Here is a 26,168-nt window from a genome sequence, read left to right as displayed (position 1 = left end):
CTGGAGAAGAGGAGGTTAAGGGGTGATATGATAGCCATGTTCAAATATATAAAAGGATGTCATATAGAAGAGGGAGAAAGGTTGTTTTCTGCTGCTCCAGAGAAGCGGACACGGAGCAATGGATCCAAACTACAAGAAAGAAGATTCCACCTAAACATTAGGAAGAACTTCCTGACAGTAAGAGCTGTTCGACAGTGGAATTTGCTGCCAAGGAGTGTGGTGGAGTCTCCTTCTTTGGAGGTCTTTAAACAGAGGCTTGACAACCATATGTCAGGAGTGCTCTGATGGTGTTTCCTGCTTGGCAGGGGGTTGGACTCGATGGCCCTTGTGGTCTATTCCAACTCTATGATTCTATGAATTACTGGTTTTAAACAATCTGTAGGAGCATAGCTGTTGTACTGTAATTTGTTACTTAGGGGAAAAAAATCAGTCACGTTGACATCACGTTGAGAGCTAAATATATGTGGTGGTAGTAGTGGTGCAGGGGGGAAGAATTTAATGTGAGGTGGAAGGGGCGCGTCGTAAGTGAATTTGAAACCACAATACCCCCCACCGTTAACGCAACCAGTATTTTAATGTTACTTTCGGTGCAATCCTAGGCATGCCTACCCAGAAGTAAATTCCATTGAACTCAATGTTTCTTACTTCCAGGTTAAGTGCATAAAGGGCTGCAGTCTCAAGTTATTAAATACTAAATACTAAGTTGCTGTGTTTCCACCAATTTTGTTATGAAGCCAGGAATGTTAATACCCCTCTTGCCAACTAGGAAACTCATGCAGCCATTGCCAACAGGAGCAAAATGACAGCTGTAATTGACAAGAAGGAAACGTATAGAGCTCCTCTAGAATCAACATTGAATTTAGTTCAAGAGGCTCCAGAAACAGTTCTACCCTTGTTCCTCCTCCACCAACATTACGGCTACCAACATCAGTTGCTATGTGAAACCTTATTAACAGTTTCCCCTTAATCCAGAGGGAAATGATATGGAGAAATTACAGGGAATCTAAAATAGTAAGTTTAAATTTTTTATTGAGAGTTCATGAACAAAAAAATGCCTTAAACAAAACAGGTCTTACTTCCTAGCTTCTTTATTCAGACATGGATAGAAAAAGCTAATATTTGGTCCCTTCTTAAATGGTGTATTCTGAAAGAAGAAAAAGCATTCCACAATTCCTGAAGGAAGCACAAAAGTCGGTGTGCATTACAATTCAAAGTCCTTAAGTCTGCCTATTTGCTGTAATGTTTTCAGCTTTACAAAAGTTACCAAGTGCATTTGGATCAATACATTATTATTTTTTAAAGAAGACTACACGTATATATCCAAGCAATAATGCAACAATCTTGTTCAAGAGCATATTGTAACAAACTGGCCACAGTCCTGAGATCAAGAAATTGCAAAGAAATCGCTTTACAACAGTGGCCTAAATTGATGCCAATCTTCTAGTCCAACTGTCAACTTCTTTAGGACTGGGATGGGGAAGCTGTAGTCCTCCAGAGATTGTTGGACAACTATTAACACCCATCTTCCCTGATCTTTGACTATCCCATTGGGACAGGTGGGACTTTGCATCCAACAGCACCTGAAAGGCCACAGATCTGCCTTCTCTGATTGAGGTCTTAATAAAAAGTGCTTCATTCAGTGTATGTTCCTTAAACACCACTGCAGCATCGGGGTTTGGGAGTGGAATTAAATGATACTGAGCAATTTGCACCCAATTGATGATATTTTTTTATTTGAGGAAACTCCCCCCATGTTGGATACTTTGGAGATCTAGCTGCCTATATTCTATTTCTGAACCTGTTTTCACCAGTGTAGAGAGGAGTAGGATTGAGAATATGCTGTCTGTCTGTCTGTCTGTCTCTCTCTCTCTCTCTCTCTGTGTGTGTGTGTGTGTTTTCTCCTTACAGTGCTTTTAGAGTCTATCTAGAGATGCTTAGTGAAAGCTGCTAACCCACAAGGTTAACCCACAATTGGGCTAAACGAAACACACACCTAGGGAAGCAACATAAGAAGAGACCAAGAGGATTATGCAAAGGTCCATCTAGTTTTACAACATCAGCCAGCCAGATGACTTTGAGACATTTAAAAGTAGAACATAAAGGCAGTAACTCTCCACTACTGGGATGTATCCTACCTGTAGACTAAGGGCACTTCCAAACAATCTATTTATTGAGCATTTATCCCAGCTTGTTTGCAGGAAGATTAGATGACACTGGCGACTTAATGAGCATACCTTCTGGTTTGTTTGCTCGGATTTCCCAATGCGTTTTATTTTCCTTATCATGAAATGACCCATCTTTGGAGGAAGCAGTTCTGTAGTGCAAGACTGCCCAGTCAGCTATAATTGTGCAACCTGAAATTGCAAGTATGTGGTTGAATCCCATCTGAAAACAGCAACAGTCTGGAAGTGTCCTAGGAAGCCCCACTTCAATCTTAGCAGTATCCTTTGTGAATTTGTCTCACACACCTTTAAAAAACCACCTAAGCTAGCAGCTGAAACTTGCACCAGATTGGCTTGTAAAACACATTTTTGCATGTCCCATGTCAGTCCTGAACATGGTATGGATATGCACACTCTATTTTTAAATACTTCTCTTCTACTTTATACCTGGTATATTTGGTCAGGAATATTTATTTAAAACTAGTGTGAAAGGCTGCCATGTACGATAATGCCCAAAATCCAATTAAAACATAGAGGTTTGGCTTTCTATAGAACAGGAGTATTCAGAACTATGTTTGTGTGCATGCCAGCTGAATTTATACTTTGGTCATATGCTTGTCAGACACGGCAAATCCTTTCACCCCACAAAAGACCAGAATCACAACCTAACCCCTAAGGTTGTGTTTTATATCTAGCCACCTGGAATCAGTGGGGCATTGTGGCTTCCTAGCTAGTTTGTGCGCAAGCACCATGCAGAGCCCATCTGCAAGGACTCAAATACACCTCCACCTTGCTCCTTTGCCCTAAATCAACAGAGGAAATTGAAGACTGTCAGCTTTTTAAACTCCTCTAGTGGCTTCTATGCATGTCTGCCTTCCGCATGATGCTTCTGGACTGCAACTCCCATCTGGCCTTGCCAGCGTGGTCAATGGTCAGAGATGGTGGGGGCTGTAGTCCAATAACATCTGGAGGTCCACAGATTCCCCACTCGTTGCAGATAGCATGGGAGTGGACTCAATTCAAAGCCCGTCTGAAGAGAAGCTCCTCTGTAAGGAGAACAGCTCTCACTCATGTTACTGAAGCTTGTGCAGGAGAAATGAATTGAACTCCATGTTACTTGGCTGGAGACAGAGAATACCCACTTGGATTCCCTCTTTCAGTGCACCATTGTAGTTCAGTCCTGCATGAACATTTCCTTGGTTTGTTCCTTGTCATTTGAATAGATTAATATAGACTTGTCAGGTCGGAACCCTACAACTGTACAACTTCTTGCATATTCTTAAAGCTTTCTGGTTTTGAAAGTGCTGGAGTTCATCGACGACAAATCCCTGCCATTCCAAGCCGTATCTGGCTCACATCCTCCACAAAGTTAGTGTTTAGAAAGAAATACCAGAATCGGAAGAACAATGTGAGCTGGGGAGCTGGAACTACGAAAAGCAAGCAAGTATATCAGAATTAAAACACAGTTGTGTTCCAGGTCAAACACGGCTGTTTTGACAAGCCTAGGCCCAACGGCTCAAACACAGAAGATTTGGCAAAGTTAGCTGCAATTTCCCCAGCCAACTCAGTAAGCATCCTGGGTCATTTTCAAGGCTTGTCTTAACACAAAGCAACATGAAGCTATTGTTTTAAGAAGAAGATTCCAGACTGGAGTGCCATTTTCCTAATTATATTTCTCTGCATATCCTTAAAAAAATGAGACCTTCAGTCCAAAGCAGAGATGGTCTTGATCTGACCTGCTGTTTTAGGCACGGGTAGCACTTGCCATTCTTCATGTTTCTTTACACCAACATACATCTGCATAGATGTCAGTTTGCCAACATGTAACATATTACCCTTATTATAGCTTATACACCCATTCTGAGTTGGCTCTATAAGACACTGGAAGCCTACAATGGTGAGGAATGCCCACTGGAGATAAAACTTAAAATGCCATTGTATTCGCATTTGTTGTTCCTTGTGGAGGTGGACAGAATAGCCACCTCTTTTAATTAGCATCACCTTTTCTTTACTGCAGCATATATTTCAAAGGAGAATGCAAAGGATTTCAATACACTATTGGCAAGAATATATAGGCACTTTGGAGCTCTCCAGCTTCAAGATATGAGCATCTGTTATCCCCCCCCCCCCAATAACCTCAAAATGCAGAAATGATTCACTTTGCTTAGTTGCACATACAACGCTACTCATCCGCAATCTGGCTGCTGTAAGGGAGATAAGTAATATGGTCAAACAGCAACTGCTCTGAGATTATGCAACAGGAAAGAAAGCCTTCATGTTAACATTCAAGGAATTCAGCAGTAAAATTCCCTAATTAATAACTTTTCTCTTGGATTAGGAGAGAATCAGCCAATTAGTAAATGGACATGTCCGGAAACAAGTCCCGCATAACTATTACTTGCCCTTCTCTACAGGTTCTATTGTCATTCATATAACCCAGTGGGTGAAGAAATCCTTCCAGCTTGAAAAACTGGAATGTATAAAGAAAACCTGGTGATAAAAATGATTAAGCTTCAAGTAATAATACAGATGTTGCCACAGGGCACTGTCCCTCTTTGGCCCCATGGCTTACACCATGTATGTTTTGTTTAAAGTGCTCTTTAGATTTCTGGATAGCTTTGAGTTCATATCCTCTGACCTAGATCCTTCATATGAGCCCAGCACAGCTGAGTAGGAGGTCACAGTAGGGAGGACGGGAGAACCAGAAAAATGAGGCACTCGTTTTTCCCCCTTCTGCTTCCAGATGTTTTTCATTTGTAAGAAATCCAATGTCCCTCCAGCTCATCTGGACTCAGATGCTTGTTATATAGATGACTGCAGGAGGATCGTTTCTGGTTGGCCCCTGTTCTGTTGGCACTTCCATGTATTTTCCCCTGGAGGGGACCTCTGGGGATAGCAGCTTATGGGTCTCTTTCAATTTGTTCTTTGCTTTCATAGTGCAGAAGCTAAGACCCATGAAGAGAGCAGACGTTACCATGAAGAAGGTGGAAGCATAAAAGACGTAACTATAGTGGCCCGTGATATCCACAAGAAGACCTGGAACAGAAAAAAGTTCAAATCTCAATGGCATACAAAAGTGCAACCTTCCACTTTTTAATAGGATTCCATTCTCCTCCAAAACGCTCACAACCACATACAGTGAGGGGGGGGGAGTATTTGATTCCCTGCTAAATTTGCCCTCTGGCGAAGAAATGACCAGCCCATAATTGTGATGGTGGGTTTATTGTAGCTGTGAGAGACAGAATAACAACAGGAAAAAACCCCAGAAACTCAGAAGACAAAAGTCAGAGATTGATGTGCATTATAGTGAGTGAAATAAGTATTTGATCCCCTATCAACCAGCCAGATGTCAGGCTACCTGGTATCTTCACTGTATGTAACAAGCTGAGATTAGAAGCACCTGCTGTAAGGGAGAGGTATTACCGTATTTTTCGCCCTATAGGACGCACTTTTTCCCCTCCAAAAATGAAGGGGAAATGTGTGTGCGTCCTATGGGGCGAATGCAGGCTTTTGCTGAAGCCTGGAGAGCAAGAGGGGTCGGTGCGCACCGACCCCTCTGCTCTCCAGGCTTCGCGGACCTCTCCGCAAGCAGCGGGAGCGCTCCCGCTGCTTGCGGAGAGTTGCCTGCATGCTGAAGCCTGCGCGCGCTGAGCTCAGCGCGTCCAGGCTTCGCACACCTCTCCGTAAGCAGCGGGAGCCAGCGCTGGGCTCCCACGGCTTGCAGAGAGCTGCCTGTTTGGGGGCTGGGGTCGGGGGAAGCTCAGGCTTCCCCCGCCCCAGCCCCGCGCCTGGGGGAAAAATAATTCCCCCCCCTTTATTTCCCCCCCCCAAAAAAACTAGGTGCGCCTTATGGGACGTGCGTCCTATAGGGCGAAAAATACGGTACCTGTAATCCCAGCTAGTTACAGTACCTGTACAAAAGACACCTGTCAACAGAAGCAATCAATCCAGCAGATTCCAAACTAGCCACCATGACCAAGACCAAAGAGCTGTCCAAGGATGTCAGGGACAAAAAAAATACTTTCTCCCCTCACTGTACAGATGACCTCATCCAGCAGCAAATGCAGCTGCCTCTGGTCTCCCCACCCGAAAGGTATTTCTACACTATAAACATGATCCCAATTTAACTGTCTTTGCTTCCCCACCCACTACAATATATATTTATGAATTGTGGTTTGGCGATTCTGCTGAGATCTGTTCCAAATCTTAATGCCCCATTCCCAGAAGAACTAGTTTCCAGGATGCCTAGGGCAAGGGAATATAAGTCGGTGGTGAAGATAGGACCAAACTGTTTATGGTCCTGGTATCTGTTTTTTGCCACCATGGTGTTGGTAGCAACCAACCACTGCCTCATCACTTTCTCATAGCCCAATAGGTGATTCTTTGTTTGCTTCTTTCCAAGAGACATTTGGAGGCTGGCAAGGAGAGAACATTCTGTAAGTGCCTCCCCACCCCCCCACCCCCATTGTGGAATTCTTTCTCCAGAGAGGCATGCCTAGCAAGGTCTTTATCATCATTTCAGTAAGACATTTGCATTCTCCTAGATATTTAGATGGCAGTAATGGTCAGGGTTAGGTTGTCTACAGTTGTTCTTCATTCTTGTGAGTGAGATGGTTATTTTATGTTGTTAGGTGCTGACCTTTAAAGCCCTAAACGGCCTCAGCCCAGTATACCTGAAGGAGCGTCTCCACCCCGATCGTTCTGCCCGGACACTGAGGTCCAGATCTGAGACCTTCTGGCAGTTCCCTCACTGCAAGAAGTGAGGTTACAGGGAACCAGGCAGAGGGCTTTCTCAGTAGTGGTGCCCGCCCTGTGGAATGCCCTCCCATCAGATGTCAATGAAATAAACAACTATCTGACTTTTAGAAGAAATCTGAAAGCAGCCCTGTTTAGGGAAGTTTTAAATGTTTGATCTTTTATTGTGTTGGGTATAAATAATAAATAATAAATTGTTGTTGTTCTGAATTCTACACCAGTAGCTCTTTTCAGGCATTTTGCTTAAACATAAGACCCAAGATGCTGAGTGGGGAGGCAAGTGTGTTAAGTTCTGCCTCCTTCCTACATCACCATCACATTCCACAAGTTGGAAGGTGAACTTCTGAAGCAGGGAGTCTCCTGTATTCATGGAGGCTCCTTGCATGTACCGTATTTTTCGCTCCATAGGATGCACCGGCCCATAGGACACACCTAGTTTTTTTGGGGGGGGGAAATAAAGGGGGGGGGAATTTATTTTTTCCCCAGGCGCGGGGCTGGGGCGGGGGATGCCCAAGCTTCCCCTGACCCCAGCCCCCAGAACAGGCTGCTATCCGCAAGCCTAGGGAGCCCGGTGGGAAGTCGCGCCGGTCTCCCCAGGCCTGCAGATATCTGTCCCCCGAGCTTGTGGGGCTGCCCGATATCTGCATGAAGCCCAGGGTGCGCTGTGCAGCGCGCCCCAGGCTTTGGGATGCAGGCTACTATCCACAAGCCTTGGGAGCCCGACGGGAACTCCCGCGGAGCTCCCAAGGCTTTTGGATAGCTTCCTGAAGCCTGCATTCGCCCCATAGGACGCACACACATTTCCCCTTCATTTTTGGAGGGGAAAAAGTGCGTCCTATAGGGCGAAAAATACGGTAATAGAAAACCCTGGGCAGTCAACCAATTTGATATTTACTTCCTGTGGCCTTTGGTCTATTTTTGTAAAGCCTGGTAAAACTGCTGCATCATAGTTTGCTCATCAAAGAATTATCTCTATTTGACGTCTTTTTAAAAATGCATTGAATTTCACATGTTTGCTTGCTCCATAGAGCCTTGAAACTCTGGCTCTGAAAGGTCACCAGATAATCGAAAACAGCCATCTGGCTTCTCAAACCGCATGGCAACAGGCAAGAATAGCCAGAGTGTCTGATGGCTGATTCATACTATGAGCCAATTGTGTTGGATGTGTGTACCCAAACATTTGTTGCAGTGAATAGCACACAAATTGTAAGAATAGGAGAAACACACTAAGCAACAACGGGGAGGGTGTGTGGAAATATCCACAGGGGTTCTTTTGTTTTAGGATGGAACTGGCCTGAACTTTTTCAGCTCTTCCTCAAGGACATTAAAATACAAAGGTAAACATGTAGGGTTGAATCCAAACTTCCCATGAGCTGAGTTCTGCTCACAGAATGAGCACTCCCAGCACCCACCTACAGAAAAGTGGGGGAAAGGTTATTTTTGCTGATTCTTTGAGCAACTCTTCACAATCTGGAGCAACCTTCCCAAACTTCCAGATATTTTGGATCACAACACCCATCAGCCCTTACAATTAGCCATGCTGGCTGGCAGGGCTGATGGGAGTTTTAGTGCAAAACAACTGGAGGATACCAGGTTAGGGAAAGGCTGATCAAAAGAAGGGATAGCCAACATGGAGTGTCGAAAGCAACCGCTGTGCCTCAGTGCTTGCCATTTCAAGGCTGTAGTAGTTTTACCTGCAGGGACGTCTATGACCCCTGCCAAATTCTGCTGAAGTTCTTGCACTTGCGGAATACCCAATGTCTCAGGCCCTGCCCACATCTTACCTGCAAGAGGGGGTCCAATGAGAATGGTGACACTCTCCAAGATTGTGAAGAGACCCAAGGCACTGGAGAACCTGTCCATCTCTACCACATCCATTAACACCTGGAAGAGAAGAGCACCGATGACACTCATGGAGACACTGTAGACCAAGCAGTAGAAGACAAGGACGGTGTAGTCAGCTGAGATTGCGCAGATGAGGTTGCTCAGGCCGTTGAGGAAGACAGCCAGGCTAAAGAGGTAGATCCTCCGGCCAGTGAAGACGTTGAGGCCTGAGAGCAGGCCCGCCATGGGGCGCATGAATATGTTGATGAACCCAATGATGGAGATGAGCAGGGCTGCTTTGCGCTCCGGCACTCCATTGAAGATGGCGTAAGGCACCAGGTAGATGAGGGGCAGCACGAAACCCATCACCATCCAAGACACGCCAATGGTGTAGATCTGGTAGCCTTTGTTCTTGCAGAAGACGTCAAAAGCCAGGTACTTCTGTAGGGTCTGGATGCAAGCGGCACACCTGGGCTGAGGCAGTTCCTTTTCATGATGCACAGTGTTTCCATTAGACAAATAGGCCCCTTCAGGTGGCTGTTCAGGGTAGGGCTTTGATGATGGGGCAGGCAGCTGGACTGGCACCACCGGCCTCATCACAGCCCCACAAACGCAGCAGTTCAGCAGCACCCCGCCAAAGATGAGGAAAGTGTTTCTCCAGCCCATCTCGTCAAGCATGTACTGGGAGAACAGTGGCCAGAGCGTGAGGCCAATGGAGACGCCTGTGGAGGCCAGAGCGTTGGCCAGGGCTCGACGGCGTATGAAGTAGTAGCCAAGCACAGTGACTCCAGCCTGGAAGCTGAAACATGACCCCAAGCCTTTAAAGAAAGAAGAGATTCAAGAATGTGAATTTGGAATGCTGGAGTTTTAGATATATTGTGTGTTTATCAAGCACTTTTAAGGTGTTCAGAACACATTACATGAATTAGTTCAGTGGCCCTCTAAGGCCAGGGCAACCAGTCTAAGGAGGATGGAGGCAAAACAGTCTCCCTGCCCCAGTTTTCAGACCACATGAGATCTTTATTCAAGAGCAGCTATATTTTACAGCACCTCAAGCGTTGTACACAATCAAAAGTATAACAACAATAGTAATGTATATGGTCAAGAACTCTCCTGTTTATGAATGTACTTAAAGGTTAGCAAAAAAAAAAAAAAAGTATTTGCACTTTTCTATGCTTGGACAAAAACAGAAAACGCAAGTCGCATTGCCCACTAGACAAAAATCTTATGAAATAGGAGGTCTTATATTTCCAAATATGATACCATTATTTTCAATCTACAGAGGAACCTTGGTTTTCAAGTGTCTCGAAAGCCAAATAATTGAGAACCCAAATGCCAAAAACCCAGAATAATTACTTCCGTTTTAACGGGGGTGTTAAAGCTCTTAAGTAATTACGTTCGAAAACCAAGGTTCCACATTATATTGAAAAGTACTATTAAATGGTATGATAAACTAAACCATCCTCAAGGACAGTTCATTGAGCAGAGCTGTGTTGAAATCCAATTATAATATGATGGGCTTATGAGAAAAATTATGTACAACAGACACTAACTGCTTTACCAGGAGGCGTCTGCATATGGAGGAGGAGGGGAGGAAATTTTTGACTATTCCCTATCTTTCAAGCAATGCCCACCTCCCCAAAATAAATCTGTTGTGGAGGGTCCCCCAAATGGCAAGAATCACCTCCTCTCCTCTTCCATGAATGTATACCTCCAGTGGCACACTGCGCTCCTTCCCCAATCCTGTTGTTATGGTGCTACCCAGGGCTAAGCCATGGTTTGGCCTCACATTATATATACCGTATTTTTCGCTCTATAGGACGCACTTTTCCCCCTCCAAAAATGAAGGGGGAAAGTGTGTGCGTCCTATGGAGCGAATGCAGGCTTCAGGCAGCTATCCGCAAGCCTTCAGAGCTCAGCGGGAGTTCCCACCGGGCTTCGAAGGCTTGCGGATAGCAGTCTGTTCTCCACAAGCCCTCTGAGTGCGGCAGCAGTTCCCGCTGGGCTCTGAAGGCTTGCGGATAGCAGCCTGTTCTGGGGGCTGGGGTCAGGGGAAGCTCAGGCTTCCCTTGTCCCCAGCCCTGCAAGCTCTGGGAGCGGCGGTGAGGTTGCGTGCAATCTCACCGTCTCTTCTGGACCTGTTTTGAGGGCTGGGGTCGGGGGAAGCTCGGGCTTCCCCCGCTCCATCCCTGTGGCTAAAAACAAAGCCGTGCACAACCTCTCCCGGCTGGAGAGGGTGCGCGTGGCTAAAGAGGAAGCCAAGACAGCCAGCGGGATGGATCCCGCTCGCTGTCTTGGCTTCTTTGCTCTTTGGGTCTTGGGGGAGGGGGAATAATTCCCCCCCTTATTTCCCCCCCTAAAAACTAGGTGCGCCCTATGGAGTGAAAAATACGGTAAATCTTTCGTTCCAGACAAAATATGAACTATAACCAAGCTTACAGTCTCTACTGAGAGAGGCAAACCACAAACCGAGGTTGGAACATAACACTAAGCCAAGCCATGGTTAAGCCCTTGGTAGCAGGAATGCAGCAGCCCCCATCTCCTGCCTAGGAACCCACACATTTTCTCATTCGTGCTAAGCCACAGCTTGGCTGAGTGCTGCATGTGAACTGGGGCACCATGTGTTACAAAACCCGGACGAAGCTTCTGCATACCAACCCACGTGGAGACTCTACTCACCTGTGATGAATCCTGCTGTTATGTAAAGGTGACTAATGGACTTGGAGAAAGCACTGGCAACCATGCCCACCCCGCTGAGAAGGCCTCCAAGCATCACAGTGGTCCTGCAGCCAAATCGTTCCACCAAAATGCTGCAAAGAGGCCCTGAAAAAGCAAACTTCAGCGTCAATCAGAGCAGGAGGAGCGCTGTCAAAATATGAGGCTGTGGGCCCCTCCCAGGTAATAGCAGTCGTCACCCGCATAACCCAAGGCTATGTTATGCAAAAACAGAATTGTAAAGGGCAAGAAGATACTCCTGCACCACTGTCTAAACTTTCTGCTCAGAGTATCAACACTAATGTTCCAAAGCAAATATTTATGCCTTCTTGCCGGTAAGTTCATGCAGTAGGCCTAGTCCAAAGTGGGAAAAGGTTGGAGGCGGGGGCAGAGAAGATAATGTGGACCGCAATTTGTGTACAAACCACTCAGAATAAAAGCAAATGCCAAGGGGAAGAGGTAGCAGCACTTACAGTGTGGGCAAGACAGGACATGTGAATGCAGCCTCCGTGTGGTGAACAATGCGCTGGGTTTCAGTGTGGGAGATGTAAGAAGGGATGAATCCATATTTCTGTAAACTAATATGGCCTTTCCGGAGGGAGCTGGGGAGCAATCTGAATAAGCGCGATTTGTTTGGCAAGATCTAAACAAACTCAAGCAAAATATGCTCCTCAGCAAAAGGGAGGAAGGCTGTGGTCTGTGAACTGCCTTACGTATACAGTACTGTATAATGATGACAACTGGGCTACCAACTACCTGGGTACATAATATATTCAGTAGCATATTTAAGATACCATAGCTTTTTTTGGTCCAACAGATGCCTCTCTGATAATAGGAATTCCCCCCCAGGACTTGATTTCCTCAGCAAGTTCTCAGGTAAGCAGGAGAAGAACAGGAAGTGGCGTTTGCCCTTTATGCGACTTTTTCAGTGGCTTAATTTACTGTTTAAACATGACCTTCCTCTGTGTTTGTGTTTGTGTGTGTGAAGATGTCTTTTCCAGAGGAAATAAATCCCAACCCCAATCAAATCCTGTCAATAACCCAACATATTCCCACCCATCCCCGACATTTATTGGAAAGCTTTCTCTCATTACTTTTATTTCTTGCCAAAAGCAATTTTCTGAAGCCAAAAGGCTTCATTTGCAGTTGGCTATGAATTTTTTTTTTGGGGGGAGGGGTTTCAAATGAGCCCCCCTTACAATATAGGTCCTCACAGACTAGTAGAGGTGTGGTCATTGCATACATAACCAGCAGGTGAGATGTTGCTGGTGGGACACAGTCCAGTTTCCCCCCTCAGCACGTGAGGGGGTGTTTGCCTGAATACACCTACGAAGACTCCTTGGGCAACCTCAGTTTCACAGATTGAGGCTCCTTGGTTGAACATACAGTGGTACCTCAGGTTAAGTACTTAATTCGTTCCGGAGGTCCGTACTTAACCTGAAACTGTTCTTAACCTGAAGCACCACTTTAGCTAATGGGGCCTCCTGCTGCTGCCGCGCCACCGGAGCACGATTTCTGTTCTCACCCTGAAGCAAAGTTCTTAACCTGAAGCACTATTTCTGGGTTAGCAGAATGTGTAACCTGAAGCATATGTAACCTGAAGCGTATGTAATCCGAGGTACCACTGTATAGCCTTTCATATATGAGGTTGTAGGTTTTATTTCTGCTTTAAGATCTCTAGGTTTTTAAGGGACACAAGGGCATGGGCTGGCCCTTTGCTCTCAGGCCACCAACTTCTGACTTGGAAAATTCTGGTGCCTGGGTGGGAACATAGCCTGAATGCTATGACCAAGTCTTAAGAGCGTGGAGTCAGTGACCTTTGAGACCCCTTTTTTCTTCCTCATGTGGAAGTAGGATGTAGAAGCATGGTCCTCAATTGACTAGCAAACTCAGAGGAAACTCAAAGCAAATATTTGCGGAAAAATGAGATGGTTAAAGATGATATGTTCAAAAATACAATAATAGTTTTGACTCCGTGCTAGCATTTGAGTGACAAAGGAAGTAAAAGGAGGTGGATAACAAGTAAGGATTTATTATGTTTTCTGAATGTATTGGAAAATTTATATAGAAAGGTTTATTGTTTTGTGTACATTCAATTGTAAGATAAAACATATGCGAAGGGACTTGACAGGAAGTCAAAAGTGAAGAAAAGATTTTGTAAGATAAAAGGGGGGAAATATTTATTTTCATTATTATCATTATTATTCTTTTTGTGTGTGTGTGTGTTTTGTATGGGATGTTTGGGAGGAAATAAGACGGTAAATAACAAAGAACAAACAAAATATTGATGTATGTAATTTTTTATTTCTCAATTGTATTTTGTGGTAGTATGGTTGTAATGTTTTTTGTAATATAAAATCATTCAATAATTATTATTTTTTTAAAAAAGAATGTAGAAGCACGGTCTGTGACTGGAAAAATTGTAGAGTCCCTCCAGAGTTTTTTTTAAAAATTGTTTTACAGATGTATTCTGCAACGTAGTGGAGCAGCAATAAAACTGCTTGCACATTTGCAAAGCTAAGCAGGGTCCGGTACCATTTCAAATTGGATGGGGGACCATGTGTTGAGATGCCTGCATTGCAGGAGGTTGGACTGGATGATTCCAACGCTATGATTCTATGAAACATGTCATTGACACAATAATTGTGTATTGGATGTGGACTTATACTGGGCCACGCACAAATAATTTCACTTTACTAGTTGCTCTGCAATGCTTCCTCAAAGATGCCACATTATTGCTGCCTGGAAGGGCAATTGGGTCTTGCACTACAGCGCAATGAGAGTGGGACAAAAACTAACAACAACACGGGAAAATTTATGGTATGAAAAGTTAGAAGATTTCAGCAGGAAGCTACAGGACACGCAATGGTTGGAAATGAAGCAGTATGCCCGACCCAAAAACTTTTGCAAGTGCAAACAGCATTGAATATGGGATCAGTTCGAAAGCACCCCCGGGTGCAAGTAGATAAATAGATAAGTAGATAAACTAGCGGGAAGGTAAACGGCGTTTCCGTGTGCTGCGCTGGCTTGCCAGATGCAGCTTTGTCACGCTGGTCACGTGACCTGGAAGTGTCTCCGGACAGCGCTGGCCCCCGGCCTCTTAAGTGAGATGGGCGTACAACCCTAGAGTCTGTCAAGACTGGCCCATACGGGCAGGGGTACCTTTACCTTTTTTATAACAACCCCATTACCATCAAATAAGCAAATAATCATTTAGGGTTGTTAAGAGCTTTAACACTCCTGGCAGGGCTCCTGTACCTTTAACAGCAGGTTTTTGTCCAACTATTAAAGGAGCATAAAATCCGCTAGGCCCAGAAAAGATCTCAGACTTGTTGCCGTTCATTTATAGTGCTAAATTAGATGGACCGTTACCCCAACTCCTCATAAAGAGGCTTTTAAAATTAATTCTTACCTAATACCCGGAAGAAGGCTGAGTCAAAAGCTGGCACGAAGCCTAACGTTTAAGGTTGCCCTCTAGCCTGGCTGCTCCTGAGCTCTTAATAGAGATCTGATCTGGAGAAATAACCAGGTGATGGGTGCCTCCAGGCTGCCAGTATTTTGCAGAAGGGATTCAGGCAATTACCGGAGCTTGAAATATGTGCAATTAAAGTGGACTGAAGCTATCAATGGCCACTCGCCATTGATCCAGTGTCTGGCTGGCAACCCAGCCGGATGGGCGGGGTATAAATAATACAATTATTATTATTATTATTATTAATTAGTCATGATGACTATGCTCTGCCTCCATGGCTGGAGGGAGAAATGCTTCTGACTACTAGGAGCAGGAAACTGCAGCAGGGGAAAGCACTGTTGCACTTGGGTCCTGCTTCCGGGCCACTGGTCTGATCCAGCACAGTCTTCTTATGTTCTTATGCTCTCTAGGGCAGCCTTTGCCAACCTGATGCCCTTTCAAATGCTTTGGACCACAAGTCCCATCAGCCCCAGCTAACAAAACAAAACAAAACAACAGGACTTTTTGCAGGTTGGAAAGCACAACCAGAAAAGTACGGGATGAACTAATGACTAACACAAATGAGAATAAATGCCCCGTTATCATGTAAGCACCCCACATCAAATCAGAACAAATGCTCAATAAAATAGCAGATATAATCAAACTTTTGTGTGGGCAACCCAGGGCAAATGCTCGATAAATAGGTTGCCTGGGAGAGCCCTTTGTTTTTCATGAAATTGCCTGCCAGATCCCTGTTAAAGGCACAGGAGCAGGTTCTGCTCAGACCCAGCAATGCTGCACGGACTTGAATTCTTACACCAGTGAGTAGTTTCTTCCTTGTGAGGCTGTCAGCTCATCTGCAGGGCCCTGGTTGGAACAGATCGAGAACCAGCCTGCTTCTTCCTGTGTGACCTTGGGATTTCCTAACTGCTCACGTTTCCCAGGACTGGTGAGCATGAAGGGGAAGGTTCAGCCCCAGGTGTCACCTGCCTCCTTTCCCCTAGTCCCACGCTGTTTACAGAGTGAGCACAGGGAAGAAACACCCACAGACAAAAATGAATAAAAATTAGTCAGCACAAAGGAAGGGTGGATGTCGTCCTGGAGATGGGTGGATTGGTTTCACCCTTGCACACAGATAGCTTGAACTGAAACTTTTTTTTTTTTTTAAGGGCAGATTTATAGAACAACAAAACTACTTGGTTTATTGCAATGTTAGGCTAAGAGACTAACACTGACCCCAAAGTCACCTAGAGAGTGTCATGGCTAAGTGCAGGATCTGAACCCGGCTCTTGCTGACCCTGAGGAGGGAAAGTACCTAAGGAGTTTAGGTATCTCTACATAGAGGCACAGGCTGGACTGGAAAGGCTTGGGGGTTGGTTTGTTTTCTTGCCAGGGTTTAAGAGTTTAAAACCTCAGGAAATTTCAGCACATGGAACAGCTTCTGGATGTTGGGAAACGACACCCTGCTTGTTAAATGTTCAGGAGGTAACAAAGATGTTGGCAACCCTAGACAGACCTCAGGGCATACATGGTCACCCGCTGATTTGTAAATAGCTCTTTTAAAGACACAGGACCAAGCCAGTCCCTTTTCCTGGCTCATTGCCAAACCCTAGATTAACACAGGAGCCAGGTATACATTTATTTTTCTTATGCAACGTTAAACTTTTACCCATTTTCTAGGTTAACTGAGTGGGGTATAGTGCTGCCAACTTTTTCTCTGGGCAGGGCTTTGTGCTTTCAACTGCCAGGTGTTAAAGGCACAGCAGCCTTGCCAGAAACAAGTTGGCAATCCTACTCATGCTGCTGTTTGAAGAAATCTGAGTGTTTTCCCTTTGCTCAGCTCAACATGATCCTATTACATGATTAATCACTGTGACTGCTTAAATCTCTCTTCCACCTTATCTCTAGTTTATGTAAACCTCCCAGTCATGTGGACTGTGAGGGTACATATATAGAACAAACTAAATTTACGCAGAGTGCTGCAGCAACAGAGCAATGTGGCAGGCAGTGCCAGGTCAGTGTGACTGGGTAGCCTAAGAGCTCAAATCCTTCGAGGGTTTTTTCTCCCTGGAAAAAGTTGCTCTGATTGCAGCAGGAATTATTGATGATGATGATGATGATTTAATTTGTACCCTGCCCATCTGACTGGGTTGCCCCAGCCACTCTGGGCAGCTTCCAACATATATAAAGCATAATAAAACATTAAACATTAAAAAAAATAACCCATTCCCTATACAGGGCTGCATTCAGAGGTCTTCTACAGGTTATATAGTTTCTTATCATCTTGACATCTGATGGGAGGGCATTCCACAGGGTGGGCACCACTACCGAGAAGGCCTTCTGCCTGGTTCCCTGTAACTTCACTTCTCACACTGAGGGAACTGCCAGAAGGCCCTCGGAGCTGGATCTCAATGTCCTGGCTGAACGACGGGGGTGGAGATGCTCCTTCAGGTATACACAGCTAAGGCCATCCAGGGCTTTAAAGGCCAGCACCAACACTTTGAATTGTGCTTGGAAATGTATTGGGAGCCAATGTAGGTCTTTCAAGACTGGAGTTTCTGCAGTTTCTGAGTCACCTTCAAAGATAGCCCCACATAGAGTGCATTGCAGTAGTCCAAGTGGGAGATATCCAGAACATGTACCACTCTATCATGACAGTGCTCAGGCAGATAGGATCTCAGCTGGCGCACCAGAGCAGGGGCGTAGGAAGGTGAGTGCGGGGTGTGTGGTCTGCCCCAGGTGTCATCCTTCATGGGGTGACAAAATGGCAGACCACAGGGGTCAGAACTTACTGTGGGGCCTGGCATGCAGCGTGCCCGAGCCACGTGTCTCTCCTGGGAGTGACACAGTGGCTTGGGGCCCCACGCTGCCCAAAACGGCAGCATGGGGCTTGCGTCCACCAGGTGGGCTCTGTGGGCAGCTCGCTGCAGTGCCCCCATGTGTGGATCACTGCGGCGCCCCCATGGGCAGATTCCTTGCCCCCACTGCTCCAGGTGCCGGAGCAGCTAGCTACGCCCCTGACCAGATGGAGCTGGTAGACAGCCGCCCTGGACACAGAATTAACCTTCATGGACAGCTTTGAGTCCAAAAGGACTCCCAGGCTGCGCACCTGGTCCTTCAGGGGCACAGTTACTCCATTCAGGACCAGGGAGTCCCTCATACCTACCTGCTCCCTGTCTCCCAGAAACAATACTTGTGTCTTGTCAGGGTTCAACCTCATCCCATTAGCTGCCATGCATCCTCCCACTGCCTCCAGACACTCCCACAGGCCGTTCACCACCTTAATCTTTAATTTCTCTGTGCTATAACTTCATTGCTTGTTTATGGCCTCCATCCTTTGCATGAGGTGCAAAATACATAGTAGCCAAAGGCACAGATTAATACCTAACCTGAGGAAACAGTAAGCTAATGGCATGTTCAAGACATGCTGTTGCATTTATCAGGAGTCTGTTGTATAGAGGTGTCATATATCAATAAAACCAGGTAAGCACAAGATGTACTGTAATTTCGTTTCCCTTTTTCCCATCTAGCACAGGCTTCCTCAACCTCGGCCCTCCAGATGTTTTTTGGCCTACAACTCCCATGATCCCTAGCTAGCAGGACCAGTGGTCAGGAATGATGGGAATTGTAGTCTCAAAACATCGGGAGGGCTGAGGAAGCCTGCTCTAGAACCTGAGGCCACTCAATAAAGCTGAATGTTGACCCGTCGTGTGGATTTGACCCGCTGACCTTCTGATGGGCAAGATCAAGAGGCTCAGTGGTTTAGACCACAGCGCCACCCGCTCCCCTACCAGTAGCTGGGAATCACAAGTGGGGAGAGTGCTGTTGCACTCAAGAACTATCTGTAGGCTTCCCAAAGGCATCTAGCTGGCCATTGTGTGAACAGGGTGCTGGACTAGATGGGACATTGGCCTGTTCCTGTGGGGCTCTTCTTATGTCTCCAGGTTGTATTTGGCTTCTGTGTAGTAATACTGAAGTGGGCTGAAACAGACAAGTCTGTACAAATCAGGAAGCTAAAGGCAGTCGAGCAACAGCTTTTAGATGGGTTTCATTGACTGAGGGCTTTCTGTGAGTTGTACTTTGGGGTGTGTCAGAAGCTGAGATATAAAAGCTAGGAGCTCCATGGCACCTTAAACCTAGCTTATGGGCACAACAACGGAATGGCTAGGCGCGCTTTTTTTATAATAAGAATAAAAAATAAGAATTTTTTATAATAAGAATACAAAGCTGAAAATGAATGAACTGCAGCTAAAATATTATGTTCCCTTTTTACATGGTCTACTCCTTCCCCTGCCCACCCCACTAATATTCTTAGGAGGGTCTCTTCTCCGGTCTTCAGAGTAGCTGGAAGTGGGGAGGCAGGAAAAGGTCCTCCTTTCCTCCCACTCTGCAGTTTTAATCGAAATCTTAGGTGCAGTACTGCGCCCAGAGCTCAGAAACTGCTCGTGCTAATGAAATTCCCTGTCGCAAAATATGCCTAGAACAATGGGAGTTTCCAACACTGACTTTGGGTGCCTTTTGCGAAGGATGTTCATATAAGTAAAAGCAAACACTCACCCCCTGCATGGAGCACAGCTGTCATGATGGAAGGAAACCACGATGTCTGGCTGTTGCTAGCCTGGAAATCACGCTGCAGGTCCTTGAAGAAGACCCCAGTGCACGAAGGGAAGCCCAGCGTTAGGCCTTGAACAATCACGGTGGCGACTAAGACCACCCACGCCCATCCTCGATCCTGGTCTTTGGAGATGCTAGCGGCTGCCTCTTCTTCTTTGGGCATTGTTGGTTTTTTCCTGAGCAAGCCTCGTTAGAGGAAAATGCACAAACGAAAGTGATGCAGCAGCTGCAAAGAAGACAGAAAAAAAGAGTTGCTGAAAAATAGAAGAATTTGTTGTGGTTCTCTAGAGAGCTTCTCAGTTCTGGTGTCGCCAGCCTGCCTGAGAAAGGTCTGTCATCTCCTTTTATTTCACAAGATTATGAATGCTTCTAGGTATAATGTTAGACACACCTCCAGTGAGGAAAGAGCTAGCTGCTATTACTCAGCACCAGCACCCTGCCAGTTTTCCCTTTCACCTGCTTTCGGTCAATGGAATCCCCTTGCTGCCTTTATCTAATGTCATAAAATTCTTGTGCCAAGACAAGAAGGCTCTGCCCGTAAATGCCAATCCCAGTGTAAAGTCTGTACAGTTCTGCTGAGAATTAAGTTGTAGTGACTTCTCTTGCACAGGTTCCTGTCCGAGTTGCCCTGTTTGTCCCAGGATAGAACAGAAAGTGCCTTTCACTTTCAAGCGGCGATAAAGGCCCCTAGGACATGTTCACATGTTACATCTGCATTGATTTTTATATTTCCTTTAACTCTAATGTAATATTTACAATGTCTGTAAGTTACACCTGCTCTACAAAATGCATTTATTCTCCCATCCAACCAACATGAAAAGCACAAGAGATCCCTTTCCCCAAAAAAGTTGTTTTAAGCATTGGGTGTGAAACCACTTAAGGAGAGCCCTTTCCCTGAACTGGGTTCCACAGCAAAGGGAAGACATGGGCAACTCAGGTACCTCCAGGGGTCCAGGGCGCTTCCAGATGATCTGTTTATTGAGCATTCGTCCCGATTTGTTTTCTGGGAGGTTAGATGATGTTACATCAAAGCAAGTGTTATTCCCACCCATCCCAGTGCATTTCCCCCCCATCACAAAAATGTCCAGTCTTTTTGAGAAGGGGATTTGTTGCTCAAGTTTGTAACCTGCATTTGCCGGTATGTGAGTGAATCGCCCCCCAAAATAGTGGCAACTTGGAAGTGCCCTCCAAAATAAATAAATAAAAGAGACCACTGGTTGTTTCCTTTGGAATGCCCCACTCAGTTATGCAGGAGTGGAGACGGGGAAACAGCTTATGCAATATTTGTTCCATCAGATAAAATATGTGGCGCCCTCACTACTCTGAGCTACTAATGGTCAGCAGAAGCAGGTACAAAGGAACAAGGGTGTTATCTAGGTGACCTCTAGCAGGGCCAAGACTGGCCTGGTCCAGTTGATAAATGCATGGTTGGTCCACTATTCTACTGCCAAACCAAACCGGGCATTTTGCTGGCAGAGAGTCGGAGGAAGAAGTTGGGATGCATGCCTCAAAGCTGTCAGGCCTTCTTCTGTATGTTCCTCTCCCCTGAGTTCCAGTGTAGTGGTCTCCTAGGTATTTAAGGGATCATGTGTTGCCAGCAGTCTGTTTTCCAACCCTCAAAATTTCACCAGAAGTAGCGGTAGTTAATTTTTAATGCCACATAAATGAATCAAAAGCAGGAAGGTGGTCACCCTCTATGGATTCTGCAGCCTGAGATGCCCATTTCGTGTTGCTTCATAGTAACGCTGGTGCTGAATGCAGAACATTGTGACCTCCTTGGTGCTTTGCTACAGCAAGTTCCCAAGGCAGGGGTTATGGAGGTTCTTTTGAGCCTGAACACCAAATCCCCTTATTTCTTAGCTATGGTGCTGAAAACTGATTGGACAAGAAGAAGAAGAGAGAAGAGTTTGGATTTGATATCCTGCTTTATCACTACCCTAAGGAGTCTCAAAGCGGCTAACAATCTCCTTTTCCCTTCCTTCCCCACAACAAACACTCTGTGAGGTGAGTGGGGCTGAGAGACGTCAGAGAAGTGTGACTGGCCCAAGGTCACCCAGCAGCTGCATGTGAAGGAGCGGAGACGCGAACCCGGTTCCCCAGATTACGAGTCTATCGCTCTTAACCACTACACCACACTGGCTCTTAACCACTCTTAACCACTATAGACACACACCTGTACCAAGAGATAATTTTGTGCCCACTGACTGGCTCCTCAGTTACACAAGCTAGAAGTTTCAGAGTGGAAGCAAGGCAATTCATTTCACCACCACAGCCACACTTACTGGATTACTGACCCTTTATGGGTGCTCCACTTTTTAAAATACCATACTCTATTTGCAAGTTACACTTTATTCATACTTAATTTTTAAATACTATGGGGTCAGGTATGTGTGCACACACACAAACACCTGTGTGAGATGTAGCTCAATACATGAAACTATTCATCCTGGCTGAAGTTGGTCAGATTAGGGTGATATTGGTATATATAGACTCTTCCTGCTTTATAGCTATATAGGTCTTGCCCTAGTACTCAACATTTGCTTGGAAATGTTCATAGTTGTACGGTTCTTACCACCAGTATTTAAATGTTTAGAGGAAAGTGCAAAGTGCTGGTACTTGTAAAACAGGTGTAGGCATCCGAAGGGCCAGGGGCTGGATGCGGCCCAATCGCCTTCTCAATCTGGCCCGCGGACGGTTTGGGAATCAGTGTGTTTTTACATGAGTAGAATGTATCCTTTTATTTAAAATGGGTTATTTGTGGGGAATAGGAATTTGTTCATTCCCCCCCCCCCCAAAAAAAAATATAGTCCGGCCCACCACATGGTCTGAGGGATTGTGGACCACGGCTGAAAAAGGTTGCTGATCCCCTAGTAAAAGTCTTGGTAATCTGTAAAGAGGGACGCCGGTGGTGCTGTGGGTTAAACCACAGAGCCTAGGGCTTGCCAGTCAGAAGGTCGGTGGTTCGAATCCCTGTGATGGGGTGAGCTCCCGTTGCTCGGTCCCTGCTCCTGCCAACCTAGCAGTTTGAAAGCATGTCAAAGTGCAAGTAGATAAATTAGCAGTTTGAAAGCACGTCAAACTGCAAGTAGATAAATAGGTACCACTCCGGACTCGGCCAATAAAAATGAGCGCTGCAACCCCAGAGTTGGTCACGACTGGACTAATGGCCAGGGGTCCCTTTATCTTTACCTTTAATCTGTAAAGAAAGCCCAGTGCTCTTATCTCAATATTGCAGACGAGAGAATTGAGACCTAATGAATTCGAGGCTGAGACAAAATTTGAGCCCAAGTTCACTGCTCTGGCTCTCCGCCGGTACACAACACAGCATCTCTGGAGTCATGAGCTGCAACAGCTGCCTCTTTAAAAACACCAACAGCGATACGAAACGGGAACTCCATAACTTGTTGCTCATACCAACCCATGTGGTTCTTTGGAGCCAGTTTCAGGGCTCCCTCCCTTCCTGTCTATACGGAATCAGAAAAATGGCCATCCAGACAAGCGTCCGATTATCAGTTTAGATTTTGTGCAAAGCGGTATTAGAAAGGGGTGGGTTTGCTTCGACCCCCGCACCGTTTTAAGCAGCGGCAATTTCGAAACGGAGTTTCCTTCCAAGGGCTCACCCGAGAGAGATCCCTGCACGCCTCGGGGATCCTGAGAAGGCTTATAGCAACTCTCAACTCTGGTGCCGACCGAGAAAAGGATTGATCCGGTTTCGGACCAGGTGTCAGCGGGGGCGGAGGGGAGGGGGCGTCGTCGTTCCTTTCCCTCCCGAAAACAGGAAACCAAGACCAGGCACCCTTCGATCCAGTGCCCTTCGATCACGAAGGGGATCCTTTCTGCGCTTTACCCCCATCCTTACTCCCCCCAGGGACCCCCCTCTGGCCTCAGCTAGGGTGATCGAAGAATCCCCATAAGGAAGTGCAGGGCAGAGGCTGGGATCTTAAGAACTCTCCCCCCCTCCACCCCCCCACCGCGGTCTCGTAGTGATCTTGATCGGGTTCCCCAGCCGATCGCCGCCTGCTCACCTGCTCACGCCCCCCAGGCGGGGCTGCTGCTTCTTCCCTTCCCAGGGGCGACCCCGTGGCCCCTTCCTCTCCGCTCTCCACCCCGCTCCACTTCCTCCAAGGGCCGGCCGAGCTCTCGACTCCGGTTCGCTTTCGGTTGCTTATGGAAGAGGAGGAGGAGGAGGAGACTTGGAAGCCGGAGATCCGAGAGCGTCGCGCGCTGCCAGAGGAGCCCGGGGCGGGCTGAGGTCAAAGGGGGCCGAGGTCAGGCGAGGAGCCCCGAGGGCGGCTCCTGTTCAATAGGGTGGCGAGGAGGAGAGAGGTGCCTATTGTCGCTTTTGCTTAATTTGATTGGGGTCGTGGGATCTGCCTTGGTTCGCGCCCCGCATGCCTTATAGATCTGTTTCCAAAAGTTGTTTTCAAGGTCCTAGATCTCACGGAGGTGGCAAGCCTGTGTCTGTGTGTCGCTTCAGGCTGCAGATGGGGGACTTGTACGTGCTTATCTCACCCTTCCTCCTCGCCAAAGGCGCTTCTCGTCTCCCTCGTTTTACGCTCGTTTCATCTATGCAGGTGAGGCCGAGAGGCGGCGGGGGGGGGGGGGGGGGAGAGGGACTGGCCGAAGGTCACCCACTGAACTGAGCAGGGAGAAGCCCAGTGCTGCCATAGCACCATAGGAGCCAAATCTTAGGGGTCCCTTCGGCACCCCTCTCCCCCAATAAAATATTTTAGGGGCCCCCCAAAGTTAAGGGGAATTCCCACTCAAATGGGGTGTGTGCCATGTCATGTGATCGATTATGCGGGGCGGGGCTTACCTTCCTCTCCTCCCCCCCCCTCAATATTTTATTCAAGTCCACACCCCTGTATAGCACACTGTCTGATGGAACTGGTACTCCGCACCAAACAAAATGTCCCTGCACATAGAAAACTAGCATGCCAAGATTCTGACCTTGCCTCCCACCCACCCCCAGCATCACACGTTTTCTATTATTGCAGGGAAACAACCCTTGCTTTGCAGCCCAGACACACATTTCCCAGCTCAGGAAGAAATAAGTAATTAATAGGTAAGTTAATGCAGGGGCGAAACTAGGCTTTATTTCACCCTGGTCAAAGAGCCAGTTTGGCAGAAAAAGAAAAACCCACATGCAGTTGTGTACACACAGAGAGAGACTGCGAATCTCAATGGCACCCCAGGGCAACCCCCCCAAAAAAAACCTGGCTAGCCCTCCCTTAGCTACCACACTGGTTAATGTATTTCTCCCCCAGGCTTGTAATAGACACACACACACACACACACACACACACACACAAAACTACCTCATATCATACATAAAAGAAGGTAATAAATTACGATCCAGAATTAAACCCAAGTTTGCTTAGGGCTGCTGGAAATGACAGCAAGGTGGGCACCAGTTTCTGGGGCACCTTTATAAAGCCAGCCTGCCCTGCCTATCAGTGGCTACTAGCCTTTGGCCCCCACAATAAAACATTTGAGGGTACTGGGCCCCCACAAAGTTGATGGGCATTGCCATTCAAATGGGGTGTGTGAGACTGTGTCATATGATACGAGGGGCAAGACTTACCCGGGACTTACCCACAATATTTTATTCAGTTTGGCACCTCTGCATGATGGCTATGTTCTGTCTCCACAGCTGGAGGCAATGTTTCTGAATACCAGTTGCTGGGATCCAGAAGAGGGGGAAGAGTGCTCTTGTGCTTAGATCTTACTTGTGGGTTTCCTTCAGACATCCAGTTTGCCACTATGAGAACAGGATGCTGGACTAGATGGGTCACTGGCTCTCCTGATGTTCTAATGCAGTCATCTGCCAATTATCAGAGCTAAGAGGTATGTCAGTATTAGGAAATTCACCCCCCCCCCCAAAAAAGGTAAAGGGACCCCTGACCATTAAGTCCAGTCGCGAATGACTCTGGGGTTGCGGCGCTCATCTCGCTTTACAGGCCGAGGGAGCCGGCGTTTGTCTGCAAACAGCTTTCAGGTCATGTGGCCAGCATGACTAAGCCATTTCTGGCAAACCAGAGCAGCACACGGAAACGCTGTTTACCTTCCTGCCAGAGTGGTACCTATTTATCTACTTGCACTTGGTGTGCTTTCGAACTGCTAGGTTGGCAGGAGCAGGGACCGAGCAACAGGAGCTCACCCCGTCACGGGGATTCAAACCGCCTACCTTCTGATCGGCAAGCCCTAGGCTCTGTGGTTTAGACCACAGCACCACCCACATCCCCATCCCCCCAATAATCAAGTATTTTGGAGTAAAGGAAAATATGACCTCTTCTTTGTGGGTATAAAGTATGTTGCCTGTCCTTGACTAATACTCAAATGTAAGCTGGTCCTCCTACAGGACTCGTTGGGGTATATTTTATTGTGACTCTTTTGAAAGCTCAAGGATGTTGGCTACTACACTTCAGAGTCACATACATTAAATAACATTCTAAACAAAGACCAACAAAACACAATGGTTTTTTTAAAAACAACCTCTATTCCATTCTAACAGACTAAAATAAATTGTAGACCTCTTCTTTCCAGCTCCTTGCTTTCCCAGAAAGGAACATCTGGAAAACTGGCAACTTTACAAGGGGAGGATGTTGTACCTTTATGTTTTCCTTACTAGTAAATATTTAGGTTCC

The 26,168-nt window shown here is 46.5% G+C and overlaps 1 protein-coding gene across 2 annotated transcripts; it reads right to left on the bottom strand.

Annotated features, from left to right (window-relative positions):
* Window positions 1-1,012: 1,012 nt before the first annotated feature.
* On the bottom strand, window positions 1,013-23,979 carry SLC16A5 (solute carrier family 16 member 5). Of its 2 annotated transcripts, XM_028716842.2 has the most exons (5): window positions 23,547-23,979; window positions 19,465-19,747; window positions 11,421-11,564; window positions 8,702-9,559; window positions 1,013-5,198 (listed from the first exon to the last, which is right to left on the bottom strand). In XM_028716842.2, the coding sequence occupies exons 2-5, from the start codon at window positions 19,682-19,684 to the stop codon at window positions 4,954-4,956; spliced, it is 1,467 nt and encodes a 488-aa protein (XP_028572675.2). In that variant the 5' UTR covers window positions 19,685-19,747; window positions 23,547-23,979; the 3' UTR covers window positions 1,013-4,953. The 2 variants fall into 2 exon arrangements, with proteins under 2 accessions (XP_028572675.2, XP_028572676.2); XM_028716843.2 differs by lacking the exon at window positions 23,547-23,979 and having other exon boundaries at window positions 19,465-19,853.
* Window positions 23,980-26,168: the final 2,189 nt, after the last annotated feature.

The sequence above is a fragment of the Podarcis muralis genome, chromosome 2 (assembly GCF_964188315.1).
Source record: "Podarcis muralis chromosome 2, rPodMur119.hap1.1, whole genome shotgun sequence".
Lineage (NCBI taxonomy): Eukaryota > Metazoa > Chordata > Lepidosauria > Squamata > Lacertidae > Podarcis > Podarcis muralis.
The sequence above is the reverse complement of the archived record's forward strand: the minus strand, read 5'-3'. Positions and strand labels throughout refer to the sequence as shown.

Excerpts from the sequence above, each read along its gene's own strand:
- SLC16A5 (XM_028716842.2), bottom strand. The coding sequence starts at position 19,684 with ATGCCCAAAGAAGAAGAGGCAGCCGCTAGCATCTCCAAAGACCAGGAT. Across the intron at positions 9,560-11,420 it reads AACAGCAGGATTCATCACAG|GCTTGGGGTCATGTTTCAGC; the intron begins GTGAGTAGAGTC and ends CTTTCTTTAAAG. Across the intron at positions 5,199-8,701 it reads CATTGGACCCCCTCTTGCAG|GTCTTCTTGTGGATATCACG; the intron begins GTAAGATGTGGG and ends TTTCTGTTCCAG.